The sequence below is a fragment of the Bison bison genome, unplaced genomic scaffold (assembly GCF_000754665.1).
Source record: "Bison bison bison isolate TAMUID 2011002044 unplaced genomic scaffold, Bison_UMD1.0 scf7180017864365, whole genome shotgun sequence".
Classification (NCBI taxonomy): Eukaryota; Metazoa; Chordata; class Mammalia; order Artiodactyla; family Bovidae; genus Bison; species Bison bison.
In genome coordinates, this window is record NW_011494937.1 from 2,888,846 (window position 1) to 2,903,343 (window position 14,498).

Below are 14,498 nucleotides of genomic sequence, written 5' to 3' on the forward strand. Positions count from 1 at the left end.
CACTTTCACTTTTCACTTTCATGCATTGGAGAAGGAAATGGCAACCCACTCCAGTGTTCTTGCCTGGAGAATCCCAGGGATGGGGGAGCCTGGTGGGCTGCCGTCTATGGGGTCGCACAGAGTCGGACACGACTGAAGCAACCTACCTAGGCATACCTCATCTCCAGAAAGGGCTACTAAAGAGGCAAGACAGAGGTTAGGACAGTAGAAGAACAGACAAGCCTCTGATGTGGCCAAAGCTTAGAAAGCGTGAGAGAAAATGTGGGACAGGATGAGGCTGGGTGGCCATTAGGGACCAGACAGTGCAGAGTTAAGTTTCCTAGGTCCCAGAGAGCAGGTCCTACCTGTAGAGCTGAGGATGGGGGACAGAGATGTGGAGGATTCCAGAGAGAATGTAGAAGTCACCGGAGCTGAGGAAAAAAATGGGGAAAATGATTGAGTTCCATCTGGAACAGATTGTAGAAGCAGAAATTTTTCATTGGAATTTGTATTTCTATCTTGATTTTTTATTTGATGTGGACCATTTTTGAAGTCTTTATTGAATTTGTTATAATATTGCTTCTGCTTTAGTATTTTGGTCATGAGGCATATGGGATCTTCTACAGGTGGCTCAGTGATAAAGAATCCACTTGCTAGTGCTGGAAACGCAGGAGATGCAGGTTCAGTCCTTGGGTTGGGAAGATCCTCTAGAGAAGGGCATGGCAACCCGCTCCAGTATCCCTGCCTGGAGAATCCCATGGACAGAGGTGCCTGTTGGGCTATAGTCCATGGGGTCACAAAGAGTTGGACACAACTGAGCAAGCATGCAGGCTCCCCGACCAGGGATCAAACCCACACCGTCTGCACTGGAGGCGAAGTCTTAACCACTGGACCAAGAGGGAAGTCCCTGAGTTTCTATCTCGACTCAGAACAAGAACTTGAGTAGGTTAGGAGCTGCTCTGAGGCTACGGCTGGGCATTTAGGGAGGAGGCATTGGGAATTTCTCTCTTGAAAGATGTGCTCTGGGGAATAAGGGTCCAGCGGGCATTGAAGAGACACAGTGTGAAATACTCACTGCTGGGGGTGGGCATCCAGTACTGACGGTTATAACCTGCAGAAATGGAGAAAAGAGTACAGAAGGACTGTTATGATGTTAAGGAGTTGGATGGCAGACCTAGAAATGAAATTAACAAATTCCCTGAGATCTGCGTGAACAATAATGGTTACATCTTATTCTGTGACCTGTGCCTTGTCCTTTGAAAATAACAACGAACATCCTTACTATTGTTATTGCTAAAGTGTTTTAAATTAATTTTTTATTGGAATATAGTTGCTTTACAATGTTGTGTTAGCTTCGACTGTATACAGATACAGAAAACAAACGTATAGATGTTGTTCAGTCACTAAGTTGTGTCTGACTCTCTGCAGCAGCATGGACTGGAGCACATTAGGCTTTCCTGTCCTTCACTATCTCCCAGAGTTTGCTCAGACACATGTCCATTAAGCCAGTAATGCCATCCAACCAGTGTATGAACACCAAGGGGGAAAGGCAGAATGGGAGGAATTGGGAGATAGGGATTGACCTGTATACACTATTGATACTATGTATAAAATAGATAACTAATAAGAACCTACTTTATAGCACAGAGAACTCTACTCAAGGTGCTTTGGTGACCTGAATGGGAAGGAAGTCCAAAAAGGAGGGGATATATGAATATGTATGGCTGATTCATTTTGCTGTACAGTAGAAATTATTGCCAAAACTAAAATGCATTAATAATATCTGGCTCTATGTATTGGGAATGCATCAGAAGTAATGCTAAACACTATAAAGATAATGGGGCAAATTTATGAATGAGTGTGTGTTCCAAGCCTTTGCTCTCTCAATCTCTAAAGACAATTTTGTCCTTGCTCTTTCACCTTCTCTGCCACTACAAAATTTTTATGATAGTATGGTCTTTTCTGGCTTAGTTTCTGTTTTTTTTCTTTGAGTGTTGTGTGTGTGTGTGTGATGTAGAATTGACAAAATTGTGGCAGGTGGGGAGAGCGGTATGTGGTGATAAAGGTACAGTGAGATGGAAGAAAGGGGATGCATGCGGTTCAAAATAGAGAAAATTTGGATCTGGGGTTGGGTAGTGAGAAAGAGGGAGAAGGCAATGGCACCCCACTCCAGTACTCTTGTCTGGAAAATCCCATGGACGGAGGAGCCTGGTAGGCTGCCGTCCATGGGGTCGCTAAGAGTTGGACACGACTTAGCGACTTCACTTTCACTTTTCACCTTCATGCATTGGAGAAGGAAATAGCAATCCACTCCAGTGTTCTTGCCTGGAGAATCCCAGGGATGGGGGAGTCTGGTAGGCTGCCGTCTATGGGGTCGCACAGAGTCGGATACGACTGAAGTGACTTAGCAGCAGAGGCAGCAGTGAGAAAGAGAATAGACTCAAAAGTCAGATGAATGGTAGAAAGATTGGAGCCTGAAAGAAACTGGGGAAAAGAGAATTTCTTTTTTTTTTCAATGATGATGCACTTTATTTTTTTAACTTTTTATTTTGTATTGGTGTATATTGGATTAACAATGTCATGATAGTTCCAGACAAACAGTGAAGGGACTCAGCCATACATATACATGTATCCATTCTCCCCCAAACTCCCCTCCCATCTAGCCTGCTACATAACATTGAGCAGAGTTCCCTGTGCTATACAGTAGGTCCCTGTTGGTTATCCATTTAAAATATAGCAGTGTGTACATGTCCATCCCAAACTCCCTAGCTGTCCCTTTCACCCATCCTCTGACCCTACCCCGGCAACCATAAATTCATTCTCTAAGTCTGTGAGTCGAGAAGAGAATTTTTTTTATGATGTTCCCTCCATCATGGAATGCATGTCTCTGATACTCTCTGGGAGATGCGAGTGAAGGCTGGACTAAGGGGAGCTCCGTGATTTACTTGGATTGTTGCTAGATCATCTCATTTGATTGTCAGGACAATCCTGTGTGGTATGTGTGTTTAGTCCATTCTATAGATGGGGCCTTAGAGCCTGGAGAGGTCACATGGCTTGTCCAGCGTCACATAAAACAGAGGTCTGTCACTCATCAATCTCCATGCTATTAATATGCTTTCAGTTAGTCCCAATCCTGGAGTTAAACCTTCTATAGACACCACACAGGATGTGTTATTGTCAATCCAGTAAAATATATATTCCAAACCATATAGAAAGGACATTTCCAAGCTGACATAGAAGGGAAATAACTAATCAAGCATCAGGTTGGATTGCTGGCTAGAGATCATCAAACCCTCTCTCTTCCTGTCCTGACAGGCTTGCACTGGATGGTCTACAGTGTTGCCTTGTGGTTCAGAACTTGGAATTTAGACTTAACCTTCCATTTGAGTCTTGACTCTCCCTTGCATTATGGATGGGTTATCTGGGGCAAATGATTTCCTGCCTGAATGCATGATGGCTGTCTGTAAAAATGAGTGGAATAAGTCACAGAGTTTGGGATAAAATAAATATGAGATCACATAAATAAAGTCCTTATCATAATTCCTGGCACAGAAGAAACTTTTGGTACAAATTAGCTACGGTTGCAGTTATTAGTCTTGGGGCACCGAGGCCACTGCTGCTGCGGTGTGTTGCATGAGTGCATGCTCCATCACGTTCTACTCTTTGCGACCCCATGGACTGTAGCCCACCAGGCTCCTCTGTCCATGGAATTTTCCAGGCAAGAATACTGGAGTGGGTTGCCATTTCCTCCTCCAGGGGACCTTCCCAACCCAGGAATCAAACTCGAATCTCCTGCATGGGCAGGCAGCGTCTTTACCACTGAGCTACCTGGGAAGCTCAGGTATATATTTCATTACATATCACAATTAATAAAGTGTGCAATAAGCGTAATGTGCTTGAATCAAACCATCCCCCCTCCACCTCCACTCTGGTTCGTGGGAAAATTTTCTTCCTCAAAACCAGTCCCAGGTGTCAAAAAGGCTGAGGACCACTGGTCAAGAGAGTTCTTCATGGTGGGGAGGCTGCCTTTTGCATTGTGGGATGTTTAGTAAGACCCTGATGCTGGGAAAGATTGAAGGCAGAAGGAGAAGAGGGCGACAGAGAATGAGATGGTTGGATGGTATCACCGATTCAATGGACATGAACTTGGGCAAACTCCAGAAGATGGTGGCGGACAGGAAAGCCTGGCCTGCGGCAGTCCTTTGGGTCTCGAAGAGTCAGACACGACTTGGTGACTGAACAAGAAATGTTTAGTAGCACTTCTGGTCTCTAACCACTAAATGTCACTAGCACCCCCCCCAGTGATGACTTGAAAACTGTCTCCAGACATGGTCAAATATCCCCTGGGATGCAGAATCTTCCCAGGTTGAGAACTATTGGTATAGAGAGACATGGGACTGTAGGAAACCCTGGCTGCAACACGGACACTCACCATTGACATAGAGGCTGTTACTGTCCAGAGTGTATTTGCCCATCCTGGTGACACCATGAGTCAGCTGACTCAGCTCCCAGTACAACTTTTCTCTGTCCAGCCCAGGATGTGTGGGGTCAGGATGGTAGGTGCAGATGGCATCCACTCCAGTTGCTGCTCCATCCTTTTCAGTCCTAGGATGGCAGGAACAGAGGAATAGGGACATTCAGAGATGTGGGTGAGTTATATACTTTGTTCATCTTGAAATAGGCTGGGACCTGGGATGTAAGACTCTTTGATGCAGGGCTTGCACTTGGACAAATGTCTCCTCCAGCAATAAAGTATGAAGAAAATATAATGGGCTAAAAATAACTGAGTGTTTTTGTGCCTGTGCTCAGTTGCTCAGTTGTGTCTATTTGTGACCCCATGGATTGTAGCCTGCCAGGCACCTCTGTCCATGGGATTTCCCAGGCAAGAATACTGGAGTGGGTTGTCATTTCCTTCTTCAGGGGATCTTCTCCACCCAGGGATTGAACCCATGTCCCCTGCATCTCTTACATTGGCAGGCAGATTCTTTACCACTGCCCCAGCTGTTGGGGCAAATTATAGACAACAAAATACAAAGAGAACAAACAAAAAAAACCCAACCCAACTGTCACTTAACAAAAACAGGGGTTTGGGAGCAAAAATAGGATACTACGCATGCACCTTGCACACAGCACCACCAAATCGGTGGGCAGACCACCCAGGTCACCGCTCTGGCCTGACCCCCTGGAAGCACCCCTATCCTCAGCTCATATAAGGGCCAGAGCGGTGACCTCGGGGAGCAAACAAAGGGAACCGTTGCTTGCTCTCACCCCCTACTGCTTCCGCGGGAACTCCAATAAAGCCTTGCCTGAATTTCCTGTCTGGCATCTGATCAATTTCTGTTAAGGACAAGAACCCTGGTTGGTAACAGTCTCTCTCTTAATGAATCCTCCTGCCAATGCAGGAGACAGAGGAGGTGCAGATTCGATCCCTTGGTTGGGAAGATCCCCTGGAGGAGGAAACGGCAACCCGTTCCAGTATTCTTGCCTGGAGACTCCCATGGACAGAGGGGCCTGGCGGGTTACTATCCATGGGGTCTCAAAGAGTCTGATACGACTGAGCGACTAAACAACAGCTGCCCCACCACATCATAAACCACAGGTCTTCCCCTCCAGGTGAGCTGGCCTGTAACAGTGCAGCCCTCAGGTTGTGTGTGCGTGTGGAGGTGGGGGTGCCTTGCCTTACCTGAGCAGGGTCAGTCTGCAGTTAGAGTAGAGTGGGCCGACACTGGTGTTCTTGAGCAGAGGACCAAGCTGAGGGGGAGGTGAGAGGGAGATGAGTGGGAGGAGCCAAGGTGCCGGGTGGGGTGAGGACAAGGCAGGCCAGCACAGGGACTGAAGGGCTCTTACCAGGTGATTCAGAACCTTCTCAGTGAAGTTGAACTTCTCGGATCCTCGGTGCCCCATGTCTGGGGTATAGAACAGGTTGGTGACGGTGAAATTAAGGGTGAACGGCACCAGGGCTGGGCCCATGTCTGCAACTGGAGGGAGAAAGAGAGAGAAGAGACCTGTCAGTCTTAGGTCTGAGCTGTTCAGGGCAGGGGCGTAGGAGGGACTAGTGGCATCTCTCTGGGCATCACTGTTCAGTAGGTGAGTCAGACTGAGATGGCCCACTGGGATACCCCCCACTGCTCAGTCAGCTAGAGGAGGAGAAGGGACCTTTGTCTTAGAGGTGTGACATCAACTTGAAAGGGAACCTCAACTCTCTTATCTCAGAGTGTCCAAAAGGTTGACATGTTGTGGGCTATTTTGTAGGAAGGAACAGGAGGTACCAAGACCTTTTGAGCTCAAGCTTTAGGCCACAAATACTTGAAAAAAGGTCAAGAAAATCAAAATAGCAGTAACTTTTTAAAATGTGCATTTTATATATTTATTAATCCTAACTTATGGTTACCAGAGGGGGAAGGAGGGAGGGAAGAATAAACTGGAAGATTGAAATTGACATATATACACTGCTGCTAAGTCGCTTCAGTCATGTCCAACTCTGTGCGACCCCATAGACAGAAGCCCACCAGGCTCCTCCGTCCCTGGGATTCTCCAGTCAAGGACACTGGAGTGGGTTGCCATTTCCTTCTCCAATATATACACTATTATATATAAAATAGATCACTAATAAGGACCTGCTGTATATCACAGGGAACTCAACACTCTGTAATGACCTATATGGGTCATTATATAGTCTATATGGGAAAAGAATCTAAAAAAAGAGTGGATATAGATATATGTAGAACTTTGTTGTACACCTGAAACTAACACAACATATCCTAATAAAAATTGAAAAAAAAGTGCATCTTATATATTTCATGGACAAGTCTACATTTACTAAAATTTTTTTGAATGATTTGAAAAATTTTACACAGTTTTAAATTTGCAACTATTTCCATTTACAGGTATTACAAAATATTGGCTACATTCCCTGTGCTGTACAATACATACTTGACTCTATCTTACACCCAATAGTTTGTATCTCCCCCTCCCCACCTCTGTATCGCCCTTCCCCAACTCCCACTGATAACCACTACTTTCTTCTCTATACCTGTGAGTCAGCTTCTTTTTTATTATATTAACTAGTTTGTTGTATTTTTTTAGATTCCACATATAGGTGATATCATACAGTACTTGTCTTTCTCTGTCTGATTTATTTTACTAAGCGTAATGCCCTTCAAGTCCATCCAGGTTGCTAACAAATGGCAAAATTTCATTCTTGTTTAAGATGGAGTAGTATTCCATGGTGTGTGTGTGTGTGTGTGTGTGTGTGTGAGATCTTTATTGATTCATCTGTTGATGGACACTTAGGTTGCCTTCATAACTTGACAATTATAAACAGTGCTGTTCTGAACGTTGGGAGTGCAGTGTCTTTTCAAATCAGTGTTTTTGTTTTCTTTGGCTATATATACCCGAGTTAAACTGCTGGATCATATAGTGCTTCTACTTCTAGTTTTTTGAGAAACCTCTATATACTGTTTTGCTCAGTGGCTACATCAATTTACATTCCCATTAACAGTGTACAAGGGTTCCCTTTCCTCCACATTCCTGGTAACAGAATAGCAGTAATTTCCAGGAAGGAACTGTTCATACAAATAGAATAGAGATCAGCTAGGGAAAAGCTATTTTCTAGGAGGTGGTGTCTGAGAAGAACATGCTGAGATGAGATCTGGAGAACAAGGAAGAACCAAGCACAGCTGAGTTCCTAGAACAGTAAGTTCCAAGAACAGTAAGGATGGATGGATGTTTGGGCCCTGCAGGAACAGAAATGAGGCTGGACTAGAGAGCAGGGTAGACAGTGGGATGGGCTGAGGCTGTGTGGGCATCAGAGTCCAGACCATGCAAGAATCCATCAGCCATTGAATGGAAGTTGAAGTTTCATGAGATCCAAAGATTAGATTCTTACCTGTAGAGCTAGGGATGGAAGTTGGAGATGCTGGAGGTCCTGGAGAGAAGGTGGAGGTCATTGGAGCTGAAAGAATAAAACTGTTGGGGCCTTTCATAAAGCTATGAGAGGTAACAGTGGTTGATGGAAACTTATATCTGTTCCTTGGCTTAACATGAGACTTCTGCTGGTCTGAGGCTATTGTGGGGCTGAGGATTTGGGGAATGGGGAATGGGAAAGGGAGCAGGTTTAGGGTGGAAGGGTCCCAGGGTCATGGAAACATTTGAGCCCTCATTACTCACTGCTGGTGGTGGGGATCCAGTACCGATGGTTGTAACCTGCAAGGAGAGGCAGAAAGAAAGCATAAGATGATGGGAGAACATTAAGAAAGGAGTGAAGTGTAGAACTAGAAACACAAACTTACAGACCTTACTGAGTATTTTCTTTGAGATTCACCAATAAATAATGATGGTTCTTTTTTTTAAATTTTTTGGCCACACAGTGCAGCATGTGGGATCTTAGGTCCCTGACTACAGATCGAACCTGTGCCCCCTGCATTGGGAGGGCAGAGTCTTAATCACTTGACCACTTGGGAGGTCCTGATGGTTACTCTTTGTGAGTGAACTGCCTCTTACTCTGGTCCTTCTGATTAATTTCATCCTCATAACCATTAACCTCAAAGAAGACAATGATCAAACCACTCTCAGTTTTTTTTGGAATTTACCAGCTGCCTGGAATATTATCAACCTCACCAAATGAATGTGTTAGTCTCTCAGTCATGTCCAATTCTTTGCCACCTCATGGACCTGTCCATGGAATTTTCTAGGCAAGAAAACTGGAGTGGGTTGCCATTCCCTTCTCCAGGAGATCTTCCCAACCCAAGGACTGAACCCATGTCTCCTGCATAGGTAGATGGGTTCTTTACCACTGAACCACCCAAGAGGACCCTATCCACGATCTAGAACCATACTTATTCAAATCCTCTTTCCCCCATTTTCTCTTATTCTCCAACTTTATGCTCTCTGGCTGACCCCCAAGTCTCTCTTTCTCTCTCTTTCTGTCACTATCTCAATGGAGTGGGTTGCCATTTCCTTCTCCAGGGGGTCTTCCTGACCCAGGGTCTGAACCCGGGTCTCCCACATAGCAGGCATCTTCTTTACCATCTGAGCCACTGGAGCTTTATCAAATGAACAAGGACAACAATTTCCTGTGAGTGTTTTCAGCCTTGTTTTTGTTTCTTCATCCATGATATATAATTTTGTCCTTGTGCTTTGAGATTCTCCCACTCCCCAACTCTCCAAAGACAAAGCTTGAGCTTTGACAGCATAGTTCTTGGACTTCTGTGATGTTGGGATTGAGATAGTGAGAGAGAGGAAGAAAGAGAGAGACTTGGGGGCCAGCCAGAGAGTATAAAGTTGGAGAATAAGAGAAAATGAGGGAAAGAGGATTTGAATAAGTATGGTTCTGGATCATGGCTAGGATCCTCTTTGGTGACTCAATGGTTAAGAACCTGTCTACCTATGTGGGAGACATGGGTTTGATCCCTGGGTAGGAAAGATCCCCAGAAGGAAATGGCAATCCACTCCAATATTCTTGCCTGGGAAATCCCATGGACAGAGGAACCTGGTGGGCTACAGTCCATGGAGTTGCAAATGAGTCGGAAATGACTTAGAGAATAAATAATAACAACAAAGAAATGTAACTGAAACTTATTTTGTATTTGATGGTTTGAATGGGTTTATTGAAATAAAACTCCTCTCTGAGACTGGGCCACATGGTGCCCAGTTAACTTGAATTATTCAGGTTTATCTCATTTGACCCTCACACTAATCTTAGATGACTTTAAAAAAGAACTTCACTCTAAAAAATGGACAAAAGTCTAGAGAGGTCATGACTTGCCCAGGGCCACAGAGTAAGTAAAAGGCAGGACCAGGGCTTAACTGAAGCAAGACCTGTAATTCACCAAAACCCACAGTAGTTAATTACTGCTTTTAGGTAATTCTTAAGGACTACTGAAATACAAAACAGATTTTAATCCAAGAAGAAAGACATTGTCCAAGTTGATATAATGAGGACATAATTAATTAGTTTAAATTGTCATATTAGAGGTCCTTTATTTTTTGAATATTTGTTTCTATTTACTTGTTTATTTGGCTGTGTTGGGGCTTAATTGTGTCACATGGGGTCTTTACCTGTGGCATGTGAACTCTTAAGTGCAGCATGTGGGATCGAGTTCCCTGACCAGGGATCAAACCTGGGTCCCCTGCATTGGGAGTGTGGAGTCTTAGCCACTGGATCACCAGGGAAGTCCCTAGAAGTCCTTTAATATGCTTTTCCATCCCAATATTTGAGCTTGGTATTTAGCTGGGTTAGTCTGGAGTGTAGCCTAGTAATTAGGAGGGCTTAGATTTTACAGTCAATTTAGGTTTGAGTCCCAATTCTACCAATTGTATTAGTTTGTCTGGTCTTGGAAAAATGGATTTCTCTTCCTGAGCCTTGTTTGTTCCTCTGTAAAATATACATAAAACTCCAAAAATATACATAAAACTCCCAAATATACATAAAAGTCCAAATATACATAAAACTCCATGTTGGGCAGTTTTACCAAGGCATAATACATATGCTCTAGAACATGGGTCCTTCAATATATACTAGCCTTTAGTACAGGTGTTATTGTAGGTATTGTGGCTAAGAGCATTATTGCAAAGGAATTTGTTGCTAAAAAACATTACTAACAGCTTTGTTGTTTATTTCTTAGGTGGGGTTTAGTTCCAGCAGAGCCTTGGAGAGTGAGTAAAGGACCACAAGCTGTTATTGGGAAAATAAAGACGTGAGGATTAGTCACTGCATTGCAAACTCATTGTTTCTCGGGGAAGAGTTAACCCCAGTCACTGCCGTGGGCTTGCTTTCTTCCTAGATGTCTGCGTGTTTCATTTGGGCTTCTGTGAAAGGTCATTGGAATGAAGAAGACTTGGAGGGAATCTTTATTTCCAGATCTGAAAAGTTCCTTTTAAGTTGTTCTGAGGGGAGAGAACTGAGTCCCTATGGAAATTCTAGGTTGTTCCAGAACCATGAAAGTGGGTACAGAGAAATCACACTGCAAAGAGGCCCCATCTGGGGAGAGGGACGAGACCCCAGCTAGCGCAGAGCTACTCACCATTGACATAGAGACTGTTCCTGTCCAGGGTGTAGTGGTCCAGCCGAGTGACACCCTGGGTCTGCTGGCTTAGTTCCCAATACAGACGTTCCGTGTCCAGCCTGAAGCCTGTGGGATCTGAGCGGTACGTGCAGACAGCATCCATCCTGGTGCTTGTTTCATCCTTATCAGCCCTGGGGAAGAAGGGACACAGGAACAGAAACATGAAGGACGCTTAAAGGTTGGATGCTCTTCACATTGCTTCCCCTTCAATTGTACTCCTTGGTTTTATTTTTTAAAAATTCTTTTTGGAGGATAGTTGACTTACAATTTTGTGTTAGTTTCTGCTGTACAGCAAAGGGAATTAGTTACACATGTATCCACTTCTTTTAAGATTCTTTTCCCATATAGACCTAGGCCATTAAAGAGTATTGAGCAGAGCTCCATGTGGTATAGAGTAGGCCCTTGCTAAGTTGCTAAGTCGCTTCAGTCGTATCCTACTGTGTGTGACCCCATAGACGGCAGCCCACCAGGCTCCCCCATCCCTGGGATTCTCCAGGCAAGAACACTGGAGTGGGTTGCTGTTTCCTTCTCCAATGCATGAAAATGAAAAGTGAAAGTGAAGTCGCTTCAGTCGTGTCCGACTCTTAGCGACCCCATGGACTGCAGCCCACCAGGCTCCTCTGTCCTTGGGATTTTCCAGGCAAGAGTACTGGAGTGGGGTGCCATTGCCTTCTCTGAGAATAGGTCCTTAGTTGTTTATAAAAATGAGTTATCTGTTTTGTATAGAGTAGTGTGTATATATCAATCCCTGTCTTCCAATTTATCCCTCCCTACACCTTACTTGCTGGTAACCATAAGTTTGTTCTCTACATCTGTAACTCTATTTGCATTTTGTAGATGTTTATTTTTACCCTTTTTAAGATCACTTCCCTGTTTTTTTTTTTTAATTAATGAAGGCAGTTTTTTTATTTGTCTAATTTTTCAGTAATGCTGAAATATATTAATATTTTATTTGTTTTCTGGCAATTTTTACTTCTATGAATTTTCTTTTTTTTATTCATTTTTATTTTTTATTTTTTAATTTTATTTTATTTTTAAACTTTACAATATTGTATTAGTTTTGCCAAATATCGAAACGAATCCACCACAGATATACATGTGTTCCCCATCCTGAACCTTCCTCCCTCCTCCCTCCCCATACCCTCCCTCTGGGTCGTCCCAGTGCACCAGCCCCAAGCATCCAGTACTGTGCATCAAACCTGGACTGGCAACTCGTTTCATACATGATATTATACATGTTTCAATGCCATTCTCCCAAATCTTCCCACCCTCTCCCTCTCCCACAGAGTCCAAAAGACTGTTCTATACATCAATGTCTCTTTTGCTGTCTCGTACACAGGGTTATTGTTACCATCTTTCTAAATTCCATATATATGCCTTAGTATACTGTATTGGTGTTTTTCTTTCTGGCTTACTTCACTCTGTATAATAGGCTCCAGTTTCATCCACCTCATTAGAACTGATTCAAATGTATTCTTTTTAATGGCTGAGTAATACTCCATTTATTTGTTTTATTTTATTGTTTTGGCTGTGCCAGGTCTTCATTGCGACATGTGTGGGCTCTAGTTCCCTGACCAGGGGTGGAACCCAGCCCCCCTGCATTGGGAGTGTGGAGTCTTAGCCACTGGACCACCAGAAAAGTCCCTGGGTCAGCACTCTTCCCTGGATTTCACCTGCTTTTTCTAACACATCTTTTTCCATCTTATGTGGGGCTCCAGATCCCTCCAGCTCCTAAGTGCAATACTCTGCAGGGCTACTCCTTAGCTCTATTTCTTCTTTTCATCCCCATTCTTTTTTTTAAGTTTTAATTTTTTAAATTAATTTTTATTGGAGTATAGCTGCTTTACAATGTTTGTTAGTTTCTACTGTAGAGAAAAGTGAATTAGCCGTATGTTTACATATACACCCTCCCTTTTGGACTTCCTTCTCATTCAGGTCACCAGAATGCATTAAGTAGAGCTCCCTGTGCTATACAGCATGTTCCCATCAGTTGTCTATTTTATACATAGCAGATCAGTAGTGTATATAAGTCAATCATAATCTTTCAATTCCTTCCATCCCCCCTTCTGTCTTGGTATCCATTTATTTGTTCTTTACATCTGTGTCTCTATTTCTGTTTTGTAAATAAAATCATCTATACCATTTTTCTAGATTCCACACGTGTTAATTTACGATATTTGTTTTTCTCTTTCTGACTTATTCACTCTGTATGATGCTCTCAAGGTCCATCCACATGTCTGCAAATGACCCAATTTTGTCCCTTTTTATGGCTCAGTAATATCCTCATTCTTTTTATTAATTGATTCAAACTTATTGTTTCACCTACCAGCCCTTAATACACTCCCTGTCTACTCATGAAGGTAAATACAGATAGTGACCACTCCAGTAACCAGAGTCCTGCTTGGGCCCTGGGGTTGGGGATGTAAAAATCTTAGGGAGGACAACAGAGATTTCTAGGATAGGGAGCATGTGGAATTGTGGTGCTGAAAAAGACTCCTGAGAGTCCCTTGAACTGCAAGGTGATCAAACCAGTTAATTCTAAAGGAAATCAACCCTGAATATTCATTGGAAGGACAGATACCAAAGTTCCAATACTTTGGCCACCTGATGTGAAGAGCAGACTCATTGGAAAAAGACCCTGATGCTGGGAAAGTTGAAGGCAGGAGGAGAAGGGAGCAACAGAGGATGAGATGGTTAGATAGCATCACTGACTCAATGGACATAAATTTGAGCAAACTCCAGGAGATACTGAAGGACAGAGGAGCCTGGCATGCTGCAGTCCATGGGGTCCCAAAGAGTTGGACATGACTTAGCAACTGAACAGCAACAGCATGTGGAAGGGAAACCCAAGAGCATCATAGACCTTGGAGACTGTGAATGAATCACCCCATGGCTGGCTGTGACATGGTGTAACAACCTTCATGGAGCCTGAAAGGGGGGGATTTTATTTTCACATGGGCAAATCCAAAGGCTGAGGTCAACTCTTTGGGAACACATGTTGGGTGGGCAACCAAGTTTGGAGAAAAACAGAGAAAATGAGTTAAGAAGAAATAAAGGGAAAGATGGTTCAAAAATATCTTTGTCTTGTGGAAGCAACCTAGATGTCCATCAACAGATGAATGGATAATGAAGATGTGGTACATACAAACAATGAAATATTACTCAGCCATAAAAAGGAACAAAATTGGATCATTTGTAGTCATGTGGATGGACCTAGAGTCTGTCATACAGAATGAAGTAAGTCAGAAAGAGAAAAACAAGTTATATTAATGCATATATATGAAATCTAGAAAAATGCCACAGATGAACCTATTTGCAGGGGAGGAATAGAGATGAAGATGTAGAGAAAGGACATGCGGACACAGGGGAGAAAGAGGATGGTAGGATGAATGGAGAGCATAGCACTGACATGTATACACTACCATGTGTGAAACAGATAGCTAGTGGGAAGCT

The 14,498-nt window shown here is 43.5% G+C and overlaps 1 protein-coding gene across 1 annotated transcript in view; it reads right to left on the bottom strand.

The window, feature by feature from the left end:
- LOC104999867 (mucin-16-like) overlaps nucleotides 1-14,498 on the bottom strand; it is a 116,103-nt gene that overhangs the window by 53,070 nt on the left and 48,535 nt on the right. Inside the window, 8 exon segments of the mRNA XM_010855496.1 lie at nucleotides 345-410; nucleotides 1,055-1,090; nucleotides 4,412-4,584; nucleotides 5,663-5,730; nucleotides 5,827-5,957; nucleotides 7,868-7,933; nucleotides 8,149-8,184; nucleotides 11,004-11,176. Coding sequence (XP_010853798.1) covers nucleotides 345-410; nucleotides 1,055-1,090; nucleotides 4,412-4,584; nucleotides 5,663-5,730; nucleotides 5,827-5,957; nucleotides 7,868-7,933; nucleotides 8,149-8,184; nucleotides 11,004-11,176 — 749 coding nt within the window.